Here is a 21,254-nt window from a genome sequence, read left to right as displayed (position 1 = left end):
CAGCACGGCACAGAGCGGCGCGGGGGGGAGTGGGTGGGAGTTAAAGGGCCAGGCGGGGCGCGGCCCGGTCGGCGGTGGGGACAGTGTCTGTGTCACCGAACTAGGGAGTTACTCCGCGTCCCGGGCGCGAAGGGGAGGAGACCAGCGGAGGAAGTTGCGCGGCCACATTACAGCCAGAGAGCGAAGGGCTCGCGCGGGCCGGGCCGCAGGGTACAACTCCCCGCCCGTGCTGCCGGACATCGTCTCCCGGGACTGCCAGGGAGGCTCCGGCCACTGGGGCCAGGTCTCTCAGCGCAGTTCCTAGGGCGGCAGGCGAGTGACACGTAGGGACAACCGCGGCAGGGGAGGCCGGCGGCGCCCGTGCCTAGGCGTCAGGGGCCCGACTCCAGAGCGCGGCCCCGGCCGGTGACTCACCGACTTGCAGGACGTTATCGACGCAGCCGCCGTCGAGCAGAGCGATGCCCCTGCGGAAGGGCAGACGGTTCTCGTCGGCGGCAGCGGCAGTGTCCGCGGCCCCGCCGGGCGCGGCGGCTGCCCCACCGGGGGCGGCAGTGGGGTCCTCGGCGCCGGTGTTGAAGGAGGAGTACATGCAGATCTCCCTCTCGCTGCGGGGAAAGGACCAGTAGACGATCCTGCGCTGCACCGGCTCCGGGATCCGCTCGAACCTTTCCTCCACCCGCTGAAAGGGCCACTTCTCCGCCACCTTGCGAGCCGCGATGTCCAGCAGGGACTCCGGGCTCTGGGTCTTGCCGAGCGGCAGCAGCCCCAGGGCGGCGGCGGCAGCTGCGGAAGAGGGTCCGGCGCAGAGCGCCCCGCTGCCGAGCCCGGCGCCGCCCGCCCGCTGGCCCGGCCTGCACCCCGAGCCATAGCCGGATCTGCAGCAGAGGCGCTTGGCGGGGGTAGGAGGCTGACCGCGCTCCGCCATGATCGCGCCGCTTCTAAGCAGACGGCGGAAGTGGCTGTACCCTATAAGCGGCGGCAGGAAGGCAGCGCGCGGCCGCGAGCCCCCTGGGGACACGCCCCCCACCCTTATATGGCGGCGAGGGCGGGGCCGGCGGCCTCGTCAGCGGCAGGGGGCGGGGATTCACGCAACTCGGCGCTGCGAACGTAAATAGAACGGCCCAAGGAAGGCTCCTTCCGCGCGCGGGCGGCGGGCGGTGCGCGCGCCTGCCTCCACGCCCACTCCCCCCCACTGATGTCACGCGCGCAAGCCCTGGCGCGCCTGGTGGGAAAAGGGGGCGTGGCCGGCGGCGCTCCTCCGGCACCATATAGGGAATGGCACGCGGGGGCGGGGCCGCGGCCGCCGGTCACCGCTGCCGGGAAAGCCGGCGCCCGGGAAAGCCGGCGCGCGGCGGAGCTGCGCTTCGCAGCCGGGAATTACGGTAAGGGCTCCGGCAGGCGCCCTCATCCACGGAAAGGCGGCGTCCGGGACGGCGCGGCACCGCGCCCGTTGTCAAGGAGCTGGGGTGGGGGGTAGAGAGTCCCCAGCATTTCGCCAGGGCTCCGAGAGAGTTAAAGGCTGCGGCAGCGGAAGTGTCGAAGGGCAGATAGGAGAGGCCCACGCGCGAGAAAACGCCTTAGGCTCCTGCCTGAGAGGCGAGCCGAAACGAGTCCACTTTCCGTCCGCTTGTAGGGCGGGAGGGGGGATGGGTGTCCCCACGCGTGCCCAAAAGGGGCTCGTGAGGTACCTCGGTGAGACGCGCCCCAGCGTGGGTTAGTTCGGGTCTTTGTTTCGTCTATCAGAGGGAATACGGTAGCGGCGGAGGGGCGGGCGTGCTGGCAGCCCGGTACCCGGGGCTCCGGCGGCCGGGTCGCGTCACGGACGGCTCGGCCTGGGACGGCCCCGGTAGTCCGAGGGAAAGGGCTGGGAGCCGTGGAGCTGCGGTGAGTCAGTCGAACGCAATTAAAGACTCGTGTTTGCCGCCGTGTCGGGTGAATTCCGTGAAGGGGCCGGGGCCAGCCATCTGTCCCGGTTAATCTTTAGCAAGCGGTGAAGTTGCAGTTGGGCAGAGGTTGCGGTCGAAAGGATTCTCGGTTTAGTTTTTTCCTTTGTTCATTAATAAAAATAACAAACAAACCCCAAAACCATGTCATCGGATATCGCAGCGGTCCCTCAAATGAAATGGCCTCCCCGAAGGGAAAGGAAAAAAAAAAAAGGAGAAGAAGGATGCGTTTGTCAGGGGTAGGGGTGGGGGGCAGCGGGCGAGCGCCGAGTGCCGCCTCCGACGGCAGCGGAGGGGCCGGGCCGCAGTGACGGCCGCGCTGCTGACGTGGAGTGTCTTGAAAATACTGTACAGTAAGCATCAGGGCTGGCAAGTAAAGTTGGTACCCGGTTTCCCATGGAGAGCGTTTAGAACAATCGGCATTTTTATTCATCTTAGGGTTTTGGAACTTTAGGACTGAATGGCTTTTTTCTGCCTACTCATGGTTGAAAACAACGCATGTTTACCTGGCGAGGACGTCAGGCCGAAGCCGCGGTCCGGCTGCCCGGTGGCTTCCTGCACGTCGTCCGGCTGGCCCGGCCGGCCGCCGTTTTCCACGATGCAGCGCACGGCTTCGGCTGGGAGATGCGCGGCCGGGAGCCGGCCCCGTCGGGCAGGCGGCGACGGAATGCCGAACGTGCCAGGAGTGTGATCTAGGAACTGTAAACAACAGCGCGTCCACGCGAAAGTAGACATCTGCTTTTTGTTTCCACCGAAAACCTCAGGCTAGAACAATAGCTTATTTTGTGAAAAGGAGATTGAAGAGCTTTGCACAAACCCCTATTTTCCATTAAACAAATGGATGGGAAATTTAATGAACCATATCGTACATGCTGACTCTGTTGTTTAAAGAAAGATCAGCAGAAACCTGAAGATGGTTTAAAATATGCTAGCTTTATATGCTTGTAAGCTGTTAGACAGTAGCACTGGTTCGAAATTTCACAGTTAGAGAATTCTTTTACATCTATGTACAGACTTTTTTCTTTTCTCTGCTGTCAGTTGCTCATACTAAGAAAATGACTGATGTTTTCTAACCAAGGAGTTGACACTGGAGACTACGGGCAGGGCCTGAATTAAGTTCTGCACAGATTATTTTTTACTACAAGTCACATTTCCTTAGGGATCATGAGACCTTCCTTCTGGATAAGAAATGATTTTACACTGATACTTGTGCTTCTGGGTATAGTCCACACAAAACAGTTGCTCTTGAGCTGTCTGTTTTGCAGATCCACAGATACCTTGCTAACTACTAACTGGCTTCATCCTCAGTTTAAGCATGTATTTTACAAGTGATCTACTGGATTTATAAACCTAATTCCCACTAAGTTTTGGAGGTGCTAGGGAGCTTGAATGTTAAAGGCCAGAGATGAGGATACAGTACTTTATTTTTACTATTAATACAGTATTGATTTCAGTATTTCTGACAGCGGAGAAATGGATATGTAGAAGGCAAAAAAAAGAACTCCATGATTGCACGTGTGTGAGACCAGAGGAAAGTTACATTGAATTTTCAGCCCATTGCTTACTCTTTGTCAATAATGGTTCATATCTCAAAGCGTTTTTTCATCTCTATTGTTCTATGCTATTTCTGTTTTAAACAAGTGTCTAGCAAGTAAGTTAAAATGCTCTTCTAAGTTGGGAAATTGACTGTTCTTTACCAGATTGTAGCCACCTGCTGCAATAAAAATAACACACTCGTGCCCCTAGAAGAATTCTTCCTCATAGTAAAGAAGCTTTACAATAAAAATTGAGAAATTAAACATCCATAATGTGTCGGTTATCTCAACTTAGTCATTTTTGTCTTTTCAGGTCTATGCAGAAGTTATTAAATCCCAGAGAAAAGCAAGTGGAAACACCTATAGATTTACCTCTTTCATCTGTTCAGTAGTCAGTGGGAATAGCTACTTCCCATTAAGTCTATGAATACTAATAGTTACGCAGGATGCTGGTGAAGCTTTTTTATTTCTGGACTGGGGAGCACATGAAGAGGTAATAGCATCTTTGCTGCTCACATTGTGCCATATACATCAAGCGTGCTGCTTCTTGGGCTTCCTCTGCATTGGCATAACACTCTAATGGCTTGTGAATTATCATCTGAGGCTGAAGTTCTTTTGTCCTGCCAGTTTTGCCTCTTGATTTCCTTTTAACTCTCTGAAAGCAAGTGGAAAGATGTATTAACTCCAGGGAAGAAGTTAAAATCTGTTAAAACCATACCTGAACTGTATTTTAATTTCTAGATAGTTTGTCTTTCACTGGATATTCTTGTAGAAAGACCTTGCAGAGCTGAGTATTCATTATCTGCCTCACAGTTTTAGGAGGTCTGTATTCCAGAGCCACACAGAGGGCTTTAATTTGTTTAACTTCCTACATGTAATCAAAGATTATTCCATGAGCTGCCTGGAAAAAACCCTTGGCCAGGACTCAGTGAAATTCCCTCTTAATTGTCTTTCAAAGCGTTAGGCTACTTGCAATCCTTTTTGCTCACTCCTGTAAAACATACAGGTTTCGAGCATTCTACCAGTTGTGCTCATTTAAAAAAAAAAATCACATACAGCTGCACAATCGTCTTTGTGTAAAGCAAACAGTGGTCTAAATGTAGAAAAATGGATGTCAGCCTAATGCAGCCAACACAAGTCACCCTGATCGTTAAAGCCTATCTGAAAACGTGAGACTTGACATTTCTGTATTGAAGCTCAACAAGAATCTGGATTCATGGACTGCATAAAATATTTCTGAATGCCGGGAGGGTAAGGTCTTAGAGATAAAGAGGAAACTTGGGAAGCAAGGCTAGAGGCATCTCAGAGCTTGAGCTTTAAGGGGAAAAAAAAAAAAAAAAAAAAAGAAAAATTACTTGAGCTGACAGCACTAAAATAATCAAATACAAGAAAGACTGATGTGCTTACTGAGACAGATGAATTCACAGCGCTAAAGTCTGCTTTTTGTCCAGTTTCTTTAAGCCTTTCTAGACAACTGGGCAATCCAGTTCTTATAAGTAAGCTATAGCTTTTACAGAAACCAAATATATTCTAACATTTATCATTTGCAACCTTGAAAAACAATTTTTTTATAAGTAAAGTAGTGAATATGAGCGTGCTTTGCAGTGTAGTGATTCTGGAAACTCAATTACAGGAAAAACAGACCTTAGTGATGAGTGGTGATACAGTTATCGTCTTAATATCGATCAGTGAAGAAAACAGGGTAGTTGGTCAATATCTTCAGTTTTACCATGTTTTCTTAAAATATCTTCATTATGTTCAGAAGCTATTTTCAATTTAAGGACTTAAAAAAGAACACTTGCCTTTTAAATCAGATACTCTAGGATAAACACTGCCAGCTTTTTGGAATCTCTTTATTAAAGTGAAAATAAGCCAACAGCACTGAATGAACCCTTTCAAAATGCAGCTTTTTATTCTAATTAAATTCCATGATGATTCCAAAACTGAAGTCAGAGCATGGAATCTAAAAGCATTTTGGAAAATGTACATAAAACACTAAGTAGCGAGTCTCACCAGTATTCTAGAATAATGAAAAGACGCAAACATCTTAATTTGAGCTAAAGTCTCTTCGCATTCATTTCTGTGTCCTCTGCCTTTTTGTGGCTTGATACTTGACGTATGAAGTCATTCTGAGATGGACTGAAAGGGAGGGCATTGTGTGTGCCATAGTCCCAGAGCTATGTGAATTAATGCTGCTCTGTATTTCCTCAAGGCATGAGGCCATTCAGTTTACATTTATTGAGAATAGACCCTGAGAATAAATTATTTCTCCCTTATAAGGAGCCTTGTATTGGGATATCTCTTAGGGCAGTTTAGCTTACTACTAATTTACTAGGGATAAAAGCGTCACTGTTACGAGTAAAATGATAATGTGCAAGCAACTCCTTAAACATATTGCACTGATTTAGCAGGTTTGAATTTCAAAGCCTTGGAAGAGAGGAATAAGAGTGTCTCATCTTTGTTCAGAGTTTTAACACGTCACTGCCATTTGCAAAAACTCAAAAGCAGAACATCCTTTCTCTGAGTGGACTGTAGATTTAAACATCTTGTCCCAGGTTTGTTGTGACCTTCAGTAGATCAGAACTGCAGAATTTATGAACACTCAGAGTAAAAACTGTTCTTTCACAGGCTTTTGTAAACGTTAGTTTTAAAGGATTGTATTTTTCTAATGTCAAAGCAAATTTTATTAAAAATTAGGTTTTAAAATACCTCTCTTGTAAGTATTCTCCCTCTTTATTGCATATAATTGTGTCAGAGTGGTAAGGAAAACCAAACACACAAAAAATCCAACAAAAGATTCCTCAGAGCTTTATCCTCTTCTAGTCAGACATCCTCCACCAAAAATGTGATAGGCCACTTCAGAAGTTAATCAGCTGCAAAATGTCACCAATCAGCCTACCAGCCTGTGTAAGAACACCTCACACAAAGTGGACAGGCAGTCTGAAAGGAAACATTATTGTATTTCCTTGTGGATAAGCTTCCTACAGTAATAAATCTCATTTTTCTACTCTCAGGCTTCCTTCTTTCGAACTGCACTTCAAACTTCTTGCATTAAACCAAATAACTACCTTGCTGTGGCAGACATAATTCTTGGACAGGAATTCTGTGTGAGGAAAAGCATGCAAACCTCAATCTGCTAATGTCCAAAGCAAAAGGCATAGCTTACCTAGATTTTCACCTGCTGCAAAGAAAGAGAGACAACACATTCTGAAATTCTCAGAAGTGGGCTTTACAGGGTGCTACTGCTGGTAGAATGGCTTTTCAAGTGTCTTTAAGGGGGGCGGGGGGGGAGCAACAACTGAACAACTCAAACCAACAAAACCCATCTTTCTCTCAAGAGGTCTGAGTCAGATGCATTTGTGATGGCAAGAGAGCTGTACTTACAAGGGAACAACTTAAACGTGCCAAAAACTGAAGCTTCTGCCCTTGTGCCAAGGAGATAGGATGCATATCAGCAGAACCCTTGCTGTGCTGGTGCCTCCTTGTCTCCACCAGCACAGCCAAGACAGCAGTGCAAAGAAGAAGAAAGCATAGCTAACTGGCCAGCAGTTGCTTCAGATATTTGCCACTCCATATCCCACTCCTTTGTGGACTATGCTGACTTTACAAATTACAACTGAGGACACCAGAAAGTATGAAGGCAGAGAAAAGGTACACAGATAGCTAAGCAATACTAATATGGTTCCTGTTTAAACAGCTAGCATTCTTCTAAAAAGCTTAGATACAATGCCTGCTTCCCCTAACTTCGGCACCAGTGATTGCATTTAGCAAGCGGGGGAAGCTGAGATGGACTTTAAGAGGTTTTTGTTGGTTTTTTTATGGTCTATTTCAAATTTGATTCCTACTGGTGCTTAAATTCTTAGTTTACAAGTATTGGAACAAATATTGCAAATCTGCCTCTGGCTTTGCAGGGACTATATCAGTTATATATGAGTTACATCAGAGGCAGAAGATAGTGCTCTAAATGTGAGAGCTTGTGTGTAATTCAGGCTCTCTATGAAGTCAAAAATCAAAATTTTTCTGTATGACAGAACCCATACAGAAGAATCTTGGTCTCTGACTTCTTAACTGTGTTAAAAAATCTGGATAACCTTCATTTGCTCAAAGAGCATTGTGCACTGAGGAATAAACACCCAATATGAGGGTACAGTCTTTTGAGGAGTTGCTCTAATTGGAGCAGTCAGCTTTCAAAGTTAAACACAGCTTACCCACATATATCTTGGGTGATGTTTGATACACTTCCACATATATTTTATACCCAAACTGTAGGTGTTTTCATTACCCATTTTCCTGTTTCTACCCTTCTTTTTCTTTCCCATCTTCCTGTGGCCATACTTGGTGCTGCCAGTTCACTTTACTCTGTACCTGTCTGTCCCAAATAATGCCCTATAAACTTTAAATCCGCTTGCCTGCCTTCTCCCTATTCTTCCTGTCCTGCAGCCTTGGAAACTGTACTGGAGCTAATATCTGAAGCTAAGCTTTGTAATCTAATTCCAAGGAGAGAGATAAGCAATGGTGTCGTGGTTTGGCCCAGCTAGCACAACAGCACCACGACAGTTTCTCGCTCGATGCCCCCATTCACCCCCACCCTCGTTAAGATGGCGGAGGACCCAGCGAAATGGGAGTAAAAAGATAAGCAAGATTGTTGTGGATTGAGACAAGGGCAGGGAGGGCTCACTGCCAATTATGGTTCTGGGCAAAACAGACTCTAGTACTCGACTTAGAGAGGAAAGTAGGAAAGTTTATTCTACAAGAAACAGAACAGAATAAAAGCAAAAAGGGAGTAGGATGATGAGAAAATTACAACCAGCACTTTAAGATCTCCCTCCCCCATCCCTCCTTTCTTCCCGGGCCCAGCTCACTGCTCCCGATATCTCTACCTCCTCCCCCCCCGCAACAGCTCAGGGGGACAGGGAGTGGGGAATGTGGTCAGTCTCTCACAGATGGGCTTTGCCGCTTCTGTCTTCTCAGATGAGGATGACTCCTGGCATTCTTCCCCTGCTCCAACACGGGGTTCCTCCCCCGGAACACAGTCCTTAACAAACTTCTCTGGTGTGGGTTGTTCCCAGCAGCTGCGGCTTCTGCCGATACAGGTTCCCTCACACGGGACACAGTCCTTGGTGAATATCTCTGACATGGATTCTTCACCGCGGTTGCAGTTTCTGCACTTGCAAGGTCCCTTCCTCGGGACACAGTCCTTGGTGAATATCTCTGACGTGGATTCTTCACCGCGGTTGCAGTTTCTGCAGTTGCAAGGTCCCTCTCTCGGGACAAGGCCTCTTCTGGGCATAAGTTTAATGAGCTGCTTTGTCGTGGGTTCCTCCCCACAGTTGCAGCTGTGGATATTGGATCCCTTCCTCAGGACAGGGCCTGCTCCGGCCATAGTGATAAAGGGCCCCTCCTTCGGGACAAGGCCTCCTCCGGCCAAAATCACTGTCCCTGGCTCGGGGCCTTTATTGAAGTGAATCGCTGCCCCTGGTCCGGGGTCAGCTTTAGCAAAATGAGTCTCTGCCCCTGATGCGGGCTCATTATCAAAATGAGTCTCTCCCGCTGATGTGGGGTCTTTAAAGAAATGAAAATAAATCTCAGCTTCACCAGTTCTCTCCATAGAATGCAGGGGAGTCTCTGCTCCAGCACACCTCCTCCCTTTCATCACTGACCTTGGAGTCCGCATGGTTGTTTCTCTCACCGTTCCTACTCCTTGCACCACCACTAGCCAGAAGAAGAGAAGAAGGGGCAGAAGAAGGAAAGAAGATGGAGGAAGACACCTCCCCTTCCGGCTTCTTCTTAAAAAGTGATCGTGGAGGTGTCTAATTGGCTCAGCCCCAGAAGTGAGCCTTTTCTGAGCTGGGGAGAGTTGTGAGCAACTTCTTGCAGGAGCCATCTTTGCAGCCCCTTCCCCCATACCAGAAAAGGCTGTCATGTCAAACCATGACAAATGGTTAGAGCTCTGCAGTAAAATTTTGTCGAAGAAACCAGTACTTCCTTCTACTTCAGTAGCTTCAAGGATTCCACTGGAATCCCTTTCTTGGAGCAGCGTTTTAATGTGTTTTTTTTCTACTGATCTGTCACTAAACATCTAACTTTTGAAGTTGCTCTGAATAGAGAAGGAGAGCATTCTTCTTCCTCTTTTGTGTTCCAGGGATTAAGATGAGCTGACAGATATGCCCCTGATGCACTTCACCACTTTCGATAATAGGTGGTACAATGTACCCTTCACATTTCCAGCAAGTTCATGCTTTGAACCTCTTCTAGTGTGGTTGTTGCAAGGATCTGGCAGTTTTACTACTGAGAAGGAAAGGACAGACTCATGGGACATCTGTCTCATTGCTAGGCACTGTCCTTTGCAGGGCTGTACTGAGGTCCCTCAGGGGGAGCAGATACAGGCACTGTGTGTGGTGTGGTTCTAAAACTCCAGGAGATATGGTGTCAGACACTGAGACTGCGAGCTTAGGCAGATGGCACCATCAGTCATCCTGCAGATGTTGTGATCCATAAGCAGGAGGGGTAGAAAACTATTTTGGTGCTTTTGTGTAAAACACAGTTCTTATTTTAAAAGAAAAGGAGCCTCTGAGACGGGAGAGTTCCTTACAGAGCCTGTGAATTCATCCAGTTGAAGTGAAGCTGCTCCCCAATCTAAAAATATGGAAGAATCCAGTACCGTAACTCAGGACTGCCTCCCAGCTAGTAGTTTTAGTGTATGCTGCTTAGAGCTTTGTCCTGGACAGCACATAAATCACCTTATTCTGTGATTTTAGTGGCTGAGCAGCTGCAGCAAAGCTTGAAAATGGTTTTCAGTGTGCCCAGGGCAGCAGCACACTTGGACAACCACTACTGAGTTGGTTTTCATCCTAATCTGACTTTTCAATTTATCTCTGCAAACATAAAGGCTTTGATTTAAAAAAAAAAAAAAAAGTGTACTGGTTGCGATTGAATGTCTACTTTTGAATTTCACTAGGGAAGCTAGAGATCTTTTCTTTAAAAAGAAAATAAATCACTAGGATATGAATTAGGAGTGGAAGAAATGAGGAAGAGAAGGGCAGGAGTTAGATTTGATGTATGAATGTATAAACCCATTCCCTTGCCCACTCCACCCTCTAAATGGTATTTGCTGCCAGGGAAGTCAGATCCACCCTGGACTGATTCTAGCGTCAGGCACATCCTCCTAAAATAGCACTAAGCCTTGCAAAAGTTGCTGTTTCCTCTCCCAATAATTGATGCTGTGGTGACGGCCTCCATCTGATACTCATGAGTTGCAGCCACCACATCTGCTAAGGGGAAGAAGGCAACCTTTTCTCTCTGCTCAGAATACCTTGCCTTGTCTCCATTGGTGGTCCTCAGAGTGAAGAATTACTTGCTAAATTTGATCACTTCTTAAAGGGGGTGGTGTCTCCTGTACAAGCAACTGGGAAGTGAAACTGCAATCTCTGCTTACTCATGTTTTAAGAAGTGTAAATTAAGAGGAACCACTTTAAGAGTACCTGGGGACTGGTCTAAGTTGCATTATTGCCACTGAATGTGGGTTTATTTCATACTGTTTACTAAATGGAGAGAATAACCATGGCAACATTCATGACATGCTCTGTATGGATCTGCCAACATTTGACTGAAATTAGCATTCAGAAAACAACTGTTTGAAAGTAGCTTGAAAACTAGAAAACAATACTTCAGGCTACAGTCCAGATGAGAGTACACTTCAGCATCTCTAGGGTGCAAATTAGGCAAAATTTACTACTTTGACTTATGCTGTTCTCAGCAAGATTATTTGATATTATTTGATATTATTTGCCTTGATTAGTAAATGCATAATGGTGTAAATACTGGTAGCCATTAGTGATTCTGACTAGCTCCATAACCGTAATTTTCTATGAAGTATATATTAAAAACAGAAATACTACCAGCCTTTTAGGCTCAACTGTAGTGGAAAGATAGTTAAAGGGCTTTTTTTCTTGGAAGAAAAGAGTGACAATTCCTAGACAAGAGGAAGGATCTACTTTCTGCATATTTAAAAAAAAAAAGTGTGGGGATGAGGAAGGAAATACAAAAGGAAATTGTAGATCTGCGTTAGTCCTCTGCTGTCCCCTAGACGGCATAAACTGTTGACAAACTGGTGTTGCATCTTGTGATGTTCTTGCAGAAATCATTTATGTGGGAAGTTGTCTGGCAGAATGAAGGAATATTGCATTATAGCTTGCTTCTTCACGTCTCTCCACAGGTCACTTCTTTCTGAAAGGAGCAGAGTCAATGTAACTACACCTTTCTCATTGAATCGTACCAGCTGTCACAAGCAATGCTGAGCAAAAAATAATTCCCTGGTTTACTCTGCCTGCGTTTTTTATCTCTGGTTAACTTCACTGTTTTTGTTTAAGTCTATCTCTTTTGTGTGCATCTGTCACGTAGCAGGAAAGACATGTTTCTGTAAACAAGCTTTATATGTCATTCAGGAGATATGTAGGAAAATAGAGAACTGCTTTTAACCAGTTTTTGAAAGTTGACTAGATTTTTAAGCTGACTCTGCCCTTTCAACAGATGCTCAGAACAGTGACTGCTGCTTATTGCCTCAACACACCATCTTGGGATAACACATCAGCCAGTCTGATGGAATATTTTATGTAGAGTTACTGCTTCCTGTGAGTCAGTGCTGTAAATGGCAATAACATCTGCAAAGAGCACAGCATCGTTCATGTCTCTTGCTGCCCTTGTGGTCAGAGGTGCTACATTAAAGGAGGGTTATGTTAGTCCAGAGAATCTTATGCACCTATAGAAATGATGGAACTGTTGCTAGTAAAACAGAAAAGACGGAATAATTAAATATTTTTTCCTATGGAAGCACACAGGTGAACCCCAAACTTCTTTCGCCTCACAAGGTGAGAAATCACATCCTGTTCCCAGCAGTAACTCGGAAGTGTTAGCCATCAAAGCTAGGTTTAGAGTAACATGCTCAGATAAGTTTAATGTAGTGTTTATATTCAAACTGACCAAACAGCTGTATTGCTACTGTTTGTTTTCAGTACATTTGAAACTGGAAAAGACAATCCAGAGGATGTGATGAAGTTAAAAGTAGTAGCAGTAAAAAGGGTAAAGAGGACAATCCAGATGATTATTGGCTAGCATCCATGTAGGTAAAAAATTTATAACTGATATCAAAAGGAAATCAGTAGAACTAATGTTGGTCAGTAGGGGTACATGAAAAACATATCTGACCACACTTTTATTAACAACACATTTCATAAAAATTACAGTTTAGATAACAGTCATGTTTAAGTGAGACTTAGACTTCTTCCAAACATTTTGACTTATCACTGAAATACACTTTTTATATATGTCATGCTAATTTGTGTAATGTGACCTGTTGATTAATAGAATATTGCTTAACGGACAGCCAAAAAAACCCATTAAATGGAGGATTCTAACTGAGCAAGTGTATTCATATTAAGGTTATTTTAGAAATGCTTTTGGCTGTGTATCATTTTATGTTTGTTTTTATTGGCATCAAGCATTGTACAAAATAATTAATGGTACTCACAGATGACCCAAAAGATGGGGGATGTAACAAGCAACATAGATAAGTCATTGATGCAGTCCAGATGACCTGATTAATAAAGTTGAGGGCAAGGAGAGAAGTGTTTTGTGAACAGTTATTACCTTAATACATCTGTGAACAGTGAAAGTAGACCGTCCTTTTTACCTGTATGTTTTGTCTGCCCACCAAATACCCAAATTTGGTGCCATTGAAGGTCGGTTGAGCAAACTGTTCTTAAAGTACAGTGCCCTAGCAAACACAGACTTTTGTCTTAGGGAAGTCTAAGCTTCCATTTTCCTCCATTTCCTTGGGCATCTCTGAAGTGTTTATGTTGCATTATTACACAACTTTATTTGGGCATCTCAGAGTAAGGCTAAAACACACTATAAAGTGACTCTAGTTTTGAACATTGAGCCAGTCTTTTTATGTCTTATACCTTAGACACAACACTACTTCTGTTACCCTTTCTCTGCCTCACATAGTCTTTTCTTGTGTACCAGTACAGCTGAAAGAAAAATGGGAATAAAACCACATCTGCAGATAATTCTTATAGTCTAATAATCAGTCACATTGTGGTGAAGCTAATGCTGCTATTGCCTCTTTCATCTTCATTTGTGTTTTGCTGGACCTAAGAAGACCTGGAGAAGCTGATTGTAATTTTTCATCTGTTCATGAGCTTTTATTTGTGGATTTCAAGGAATGAAGAGGTGCTGAGAGATTTATCAAGGAAGGTAACAACAATGAATGAACTCTTAAGTATGGTGCTTTGGTCAAAACACCTCATATAATTGATACCAGACTTCAGAGCTTTCTCATTTATAGACAAATCCTGTCCTCATTATCTATTTCATGCAAGGATTATTTGGACTTTGAGTTGAATCATGAATGATGGGAGAATTGCGAGATAGGCATTAAAAGTATTTGAAAGTGCCAGTGCCCGCTTACCTGTTGTTTTGGCTATAGTCCACTACGCAGAGCAGACAGACAATTTCAAAACAGTTTCAGCAAGGCCACAGTGCCTGGAGTGAGATCATTTCTTCATTAACCATGACATTAGTATTACTGCTGACACCCCTTTGACACACCTGAAAGTGATGATGGGTTAAAAGGGGTACTTGCTAGACATACATGACTGTTGCTCTCCAGCCAAATCATGTTAAACATCCCCTTGCATTGTCTGTGTAAAGGGGAGGCAGCTAGTTCATTTTTTTCTCTGAAGTATATAAGCAGTGTTCTTTCATTTGTCAGGGTCCATGTGTTAGGAGGAGCAATCTCCCATGCACTTACCACTGACTAAAGTAATGCCTGCTTTCTAATGCTAAATTTGAGTGTTGGAGAGTTTCTTCTGAACCAGTTTTTGGTAACATAATTTTTGGCTATACCAAGAGAAAGCTCTAGGAACCAAACCACTTTTGTTGGAATTTGCTTTGTCCAGTTGAGGATTCAAGAAGACCCTTGGTAGACAGAAAAGGTTGAGAAAAGAGATAGCAAAAAGTAAATGATGGGACATGGTTTAGTAGAGGAGCTTGGCAGTGTTAGGTTAGTTGTTAGACTCGATCTTCAAGGTAATTTCCAACAGAAATTATTCTATGTGGTATGACACAAGAAAGTTTTTCTGTTTGATTTATCAAACAGAAAAGTGTATTGACTGAAGTTCAAAAGTATCTGCAGTGAAACAGAAATTTAATACCTGACTTTTCCACTTAGCTGATAAAGACATAACAAGATCCAGTTGCTGGATGTTGAAGCTTTAGAAAATCAGACTGAATTGAGTGGTACAATTTTCCCTAAATAATGCACAATTAACCATTGTAACAGTGTAATGAAAATTATAGCGAGCTTTCCAACTCTATAGTCTTAACCTCAAGACATGTCTCAAAAGACCTACTCTACCTGAACTCAGCAGTAGTTCAGGAAAGCTCTGTGACCCCTGTGACAAAAATATCAGCCTAGATGGTCAAGGGAGGTGTTGTAGCTTTGTCTCTCATGGGGACCAAAGTGCTTTTGGTTCTTCCTTAGCTCTGCCATGGACTTATTTCACGATCCAGCTTTTTACCTATGGATGTTAACATTTGTGTTGGAACTCTGGTGCAGCCACAGCAAAAAGGGCATAGTCATCTGGCAAGGAATACAGACTGCATAAAAGCCTGTTCCAAAGATGTACATGGAGGACAGCCAGCCACACATTGAATTTTAGCACACCTTTTGATTTTTATTCCAGTTTCTGTGCAACGGTGTGACTGCATGTCTGGTGATTCTGTGTGACTCTACAAGCTTCTACTATTTTAAATGCACCAAGGGTATGTCCATATTGACCACTGGTTTCTTAACTTGTCCAAAACTTGTAATTTGCATTTGCGCTCTTGCTTGTAAAGTGATTACTTAGTCCTTCAAGTAAAAAGTGCAGAAGTAATTAGTAACATTAGCTTATCATTATTTACAACAAACCAATTCCCTCTTTGGGCATAGAAAACTAAAATGATGCCTGTGCTTGTCTGAAAACTGCCTTTCTGCAAATACTAAAAATTGCAGATATCCCTTACAATGGCTACTTCAGCGATCTTGCAGCTTGGGGCAAAATCACATTGGCCGAAGGACAATGTCTTGTCTCTGTTGTCTATGAAGCCTCTCTGAACTTGACCTGAATGTGTACTTATACAAAAGGGACCTCTATGCTGTGACAAGAACCTGGAAATAGAGTGTAATTACATAAGAAATTTTAAATAAGTTAGGGAGTATGTTTCAATGAGATCAGTATTCCAAGTAGTCCCTAACAAGAACTGTATCATTTATCTCTGTTGCCACTCATTTTTTTTAATGACTAAACAACCAAATTTTTCTATTAAATTTCCTGTAAGCTGAAGCCTTGCAGCTGATTGCACTTCTTCCAACATCCATTTGGTGCAGAGTTGGCCTTGGTATCTTATACAAGTCTCCCAACATCTTTAATTACTTTTGATACTGATAAAGAAGGGATATGGGTTGGTTTTTGATTTTTTTTAAAGCATAGCAAAAGTTTCTGTGTTTTCCTGTCATGTGTTTAAGAAGCTAATAAATTGAATGATGCCAAGAAGGAAGAGCCACAGTGGTGTCGTGGAAGCAGTAGGTAGCACTGTTTACCTCATCACTACAGCATTGACCAGGAGGGACTTGCACTAGTTGCTGCCCTTGGTATCAGTAGCTCCAGGGTTTAGCCTCTCTTCAGATGAAGTGAGTTTCTCACTAAGCCTTCAACAGTGTTCTTCCACTGAGGATATTCTTTATGCTCTTTTAGAGGTAGTTTTATGTATTCTCATCAGACTGCCTTGCATGTTCTTCGTAGTTTCACTAGTCACCACACACTTCCTCATCTAGCTTTGCCTTGGATAGCTATTCAGTTATCCTTAAACCACCTTGGAAATCTACAGGTAGGCAAAGCATTAGATTTCTAAGTAGGCATTATGTCATACTCCCGAACCTCTTAGGTGGACAGTCCAAGTTCCGAAGCCTTGGGAACTTCAGTCTTGGATGACATGCTTTTAAGAGTCATCTTTATCTTTGTGTGTCCCCTCCATGGTAAAGACTCTGCCTGGCTACTCTCATTGAGACAGGAGGCTCCAAAGTACAGCTGTCAGGAGATGATGGCTCGGTACTTCACACCTCCACAGTTGATTTTTGCCTTCTCAGATGGGAGACTTCTTTCTCAGGTGCTGTTGCTGCAATGAAGTCACAAGGAGAGACCTTCAAAAGCAGCACAGCATTTACTGGTTCACACACAACTACACTTAACTGTCATTTCCCCCTTTCTCATCTGAAGAAAGAAGTTTTGATCTGTGGCTGTGGGGAAAGGAGGTAAAACCTTCCCCATATTCCTTTCACCAGTTGTAGTTTTTGTCAGGGAAAGAGCCTAAGTCATTTAGACCTCTGATGAGAATTTCTTGGGATACATGAGAAAAGGCTTATGTCAAAGTGCTGTGATAGTGGTCAGTTGACTGTAGCAGTAATCTTATTGCTCTTCCAGACTGGAAGTATTTCTGGCTGAGGTACTCTTGAAGGCTGTCTCAGATCCATAAATACAGTATTGTTTCTGCTGCAAAATGGTGAGCTTAATCTGCACTTTAAATTACAAGGAAATAATATCCACAAACTGGCAGGCATTCCCCAGACTATCACACCTTGCTTTTAACATACAGGCTGACTGACATAATCAGATCAAATGATTTCCTAGACTTTTTGCTGTATCCACTACACAGCATTTCTCATTTAAGGTTCCTGTCGTGAGGCTGTATCTCCAAAGACAGCTTAGATTCTCATCTGGTGTAAATTATCATAGTTCCAATCAGCTTCAATGGATTTGATAATTCATACCATCTGAGGTTCTGCATCTGAAAGCTCTGTAATAAAAAGCAGCTGCTACTTTAACTAATTTTAAAAATGGCAAATGTCTAGTATGTGTCTGAGTCTAGCTGTCTTAATACCTGTAACTCAACTGCCAGCACACCACTGCATAACTGGAGACTTAAATGTCCTTTGTTCTGAATCTGAGTAACTGTTACTTTGTTTTATCAAAACTGAAAGTTGAACAGAGACTAATGTAATCCTTGACAGAAACCTCGCTGGAAGACAGAAAAGCCGAGGGTCCTTCAGCAAAGCCTGTGAGTTTGGCTGTGCTAGAAGTTAGTTACATCTTTATCCTGACCATGAACATTGCATATATTATACATACACAGTGTTTTAGAGCAGTTACTTAGGTTTATCACTTTAATGTGGTTTACTTTTGATTTCAATATTCGTTTACAAGCCATACGAACATTACTTGATGTCTGGTATCAATTTGAAATTGTAAAGAATAGGAGATTGCATGGATATCAACTATTCATATCAAGAACATAGTGAGAGTTTGCAAAGTGTTCCATAGAAAATATGGTCTCTGACCTGTTCCGTAATGCAGTACTGTAAATGAAGTGCCCGTAGCTCTGTGTTTGAGGAAAATGCGTCTTCTTTATTTACAGTTCTTGATTTAACTCTCCACACAGAAAAAAATAATATTTTTTATATAACTACACTGTGTGATGTAATTTTGCCCATAAAGAATGATCTGTTCTATAAAGTATCAAATTTCCCCTATTACTTTAAAATTCATATACAGTTCTACTCCTTATTTTAGTAAGAACAACGCATAGCTGTAACACCACTTTTCCTCTAAATCATTTTCAGTCCTGGCTCAGGCATACTCTTTGACTGCTACCCAGTGGGAACACTCTTAGTAAATGACAAGTTTCTGTTTGTGCTCAGAAACTGTCCTTAATTGGTCATCAGGAAGATGAACAAACTTCTATCCCACAAATAACAAAACAAAAAAAAATGAACTTGTTACTCAGAAAATACTGGTCTTTACATCCGGAAAAGACTTTACATTGATCTCGACCTAAAAGTATCTTCTCCTGGAGTGTAAGAGTAGATGCACCGATAAATGACAGAAATTTTAGATTTTAGATGATGAAGTATTTTTCCTGCTACTTGAAGGTCAGCTTTTACATCTGTAGGGCTGGTTGTTTCATGTTTTCTCTACGTGATTCCCTTTGTAATACCCTATTGGATATTTTATCTGGTACTAAACCATCCAGTTATGGTGGTGGCATTGAGGGGACAGCAGAGGATGTATTTCTGCTTTTTCCTCTGTTGTCAAATTTTCTTAGAAATATGTAAACAAGGATGAGTGATGAAGCACCAGGCTAAACAAACTACGTGTTTACAGTCTCAAATGGGGAGAGATATTTTGGCAATATGTGCCAAATTCTACTACAGTCATGGGACTTGTGAAGGGGATCCTGTGTTAGTTGCTTTGAACAACAGCTGCAACACCTCACAGAGTTTAGTACAGTATGAAAGGAACTTGTTTGCCTGTCAGAAAGGCTTTTTGAGGTGCAAGCAGAAACATGACAAAAAATACCCAGCTGACCCTAGGTAAGTAAAACACAAGTACAGCCAAAGTGTCCTTGTCTATAGGGTGGTAGAAAAATCATAAGCAAGGGCCTCCCCAGATTTTTCTTTTCTTTTCTGGGCCTCCCAGTATCATTATTGTCACTGCTGTTTGACTACTGTTGACATTTGTGTGACTTTTATCTCACTACAGAGGGACAGCATCCTCAGCCCGTCCCATGCTGCAGCTGCTTTTCAGCTCTTACATTCCTCATCTTCCTGCCATTTTGTTCCTGTGTAGTGGCCATGTGTGTGAAGTAATCACCAAGGGTGAGAGAGAGGGCAACAAAGATGAATGAATGTATGGAGAGCCTGCAGGAAGCCTGAGGTGTGGTTGAACTAGTCTGGTAATGTTCTGCTCTTTGGTGGTATTTTATGTGTACTCTGGGGAAATAACCAGTAGTGCAGTTGTTTTTACATTGTGGGTGTACAGGTAATTTGTGAATACAAATATTTTGTTTATGCAGCACATATGTTTGGGTACAGCTTTACATATTTATGAGAAATTACCTTTTTCTGCATGTGCTTCAAAATATGCTACTTGCTTGTTGCAATGCTACTAGGTATAGATAAATAGTGTATGTTATGTGTTGGACATAAATATGGCAACACTTTGCATTGTTTTACTTGCTGACAAGTTGGTTTGAATTTATTTGCAGCTAACCAAAGCGTCATATCCAAACCCTAATCCTAATTATGGATATTCAATTTTGTATTTGCTAGAACAAACAGACAACATCTTATGTCAGAGATGAGTTTTGATGATAAAATATAAAACAAGATGCAGGCCTTGCAACTTCTCCTCTGGTCTAACTGAGGGATGCCCCAGCCTTATCAGCTGGCTTCAGAACTGACACAGCAGGCATGAACAGCTTGGCAGCTGGGGAGGAAAGTACCTGTGCTCAGGGCAATCTTCAGAGGCAGGAAGTGGGTGAGCCTGAACTCCTCCTACAAAGCTAGTTTTGCAGACCGCCCTGCCTGTTTTTTTAAACTGTATAAACTGGAATGGTTGCTTCTTGTTTTGCTCTTCCTACCCACAGTATTTTGAAAACTCAACCTAAAACATTTTACCAAGCTGAAATGGTAGGATATCCTCTTCAGCTGTGAGAGAGTATTCATGTTCAAGGCCTCATTCAGGCCCGTAATGGAAATACAGAAGCTTGGAATGGGTTACAGACAAAGGCCAAGCTGCTAGTGTGGGTCTTTGGTGAACTGCAGCCCAGGAGGAAAGGACAAATCGCTGGTTATTCTTCCTAGGAAAATAATTTTCTGAATAAAAAGGACTTTCCTCTTGGAAGGTTTTTATGCTTATGTACTAATAAGGCAGGATGTCATGTACTTTAGGTGCACAGTACAACCTGCCCAGAATCAGGCCCCATATGGGCAAATGCAAGCAACCTCATCATATGGGAAACACATCCATCAGATTGCAGCAGCTTGTGTACAGCAGCATGGACCTTTGCACACAATGAGAACATTCACAGCTTCCTTTTATGTATGGATGTGAATGCATGCATCACTCATAAAAATTCCAATTTTGTAGAAATCCTGCTTACACAAAAGAGGTTTTTGCTCCCACTCACCTTGTGGGAGCAAACAACTGCGAAAGCCTTTCTTTTTATGTAGAAGGCATTTCCCTTGATGAGATTTCTAGTTTATATCTTTTTCATTTCACAGTGTGCCTTCTCCTTGCGTTCTGAAATAGTAAATAAAAACAGTTTGTTTCTTTCCTCTTCTTTTTTTACTGTACAGAGATTTCTATGGTATCTCAGATCCGTCTGTTCCCAAACATCAAACTGTTTTCTATCTCTTCATACGCAAGCAAAGGACACCAAGAATTTCCAGAACTTCTGTATTTCTATTGGACATTTTTAATCTTGATAGATGTTAGGTTTTTACTTTTTTTTTTTTTTCTTATGTGAAGGCGCTCCTACTCAGGAAAAAGCATAAAAAACCTCCACACAATATCTCATCAGTACTTAGCTGCTAGCCCTTATCTAGGCAAGTGGCTTCAAACAGGCACAATGAAAAGCTTTAGCAGGAGAAATCAAGTTGAATTTACCTTCCCACTTTTTTAATCATTGTTAAGTTATATTTACAATTGTTATAATAATTTGCACAAGATTGGCAGAATAAATAACAAATACATTAAGAATACTTAAAAAATGTTAAATATTTTCTGTTGGAAGTCAGAATTGGCTAACAAATTCTCTTGTGAAAGAATATGAAGACTCACTGTTATTGATAACACCTCTTTTCTTCATAATATAACAGATTTGTGTGCACATATAA

At 43.2% G+C, this 21,254-nt stretch overlaps 1 protein-coding gene and 1 long non-coding RNA gene across 3 annotated transcripts in view; one reads left to right on the top strand and one right to left on the bottom strand.

The window, feature by feature from the left end:
- The window catches only part of ZSWIM6 (zinc finger SWIM-type containing 6), a 108,402-nt gene extending 107,477 nt beyond the window's left edge, over positions 1-925 (bottom strand). For both annotated transcript variants that reach the window (XM_062018262.1, XM_062018263.1), the window contains exon 1: positions 415-925. In XM_062018262.1, coding sequence (XP_061874246.1) covers positions 415-925 — 511 coding nt within the window. The remainder of the gene's footprint in view (positions 1-414) is intronic.
- A 380-nt stretch (positions 926-1,305) lies between these two features.
- On the top strand, positions 1,306-3,742 carry LOC133628914 (uncharacterized). Its single transcript, XR_009820904.1, has 2 exons — positions 1,306-1,382; positions 2,382-3,742. It is a non-coding gene; the product is annotated as an uncharacterized LOC133628914 (long non-coding RNA).
- Positions 3,743-21,254: the final 17,512 nt, after the last annotated feature.

Source organism: Colius striatus, chromosome Z, assembly GCF_028858725.1.
Source record: "Colius striatus isolate bColStr4 chromosome Z, bColStr4.1.hap1, whole genome shotgun sequence".
Taxonomy (NCBI): Eukaryota; Metazoa; Chordata; class Aves; order Coliiformes; family Coliidae; genus Colius; species Colius striatus.
Note: the sequence above shows the minus strand (reverse complement) of the source record. Positions and strands in the feature narration are given on the sequence as shown.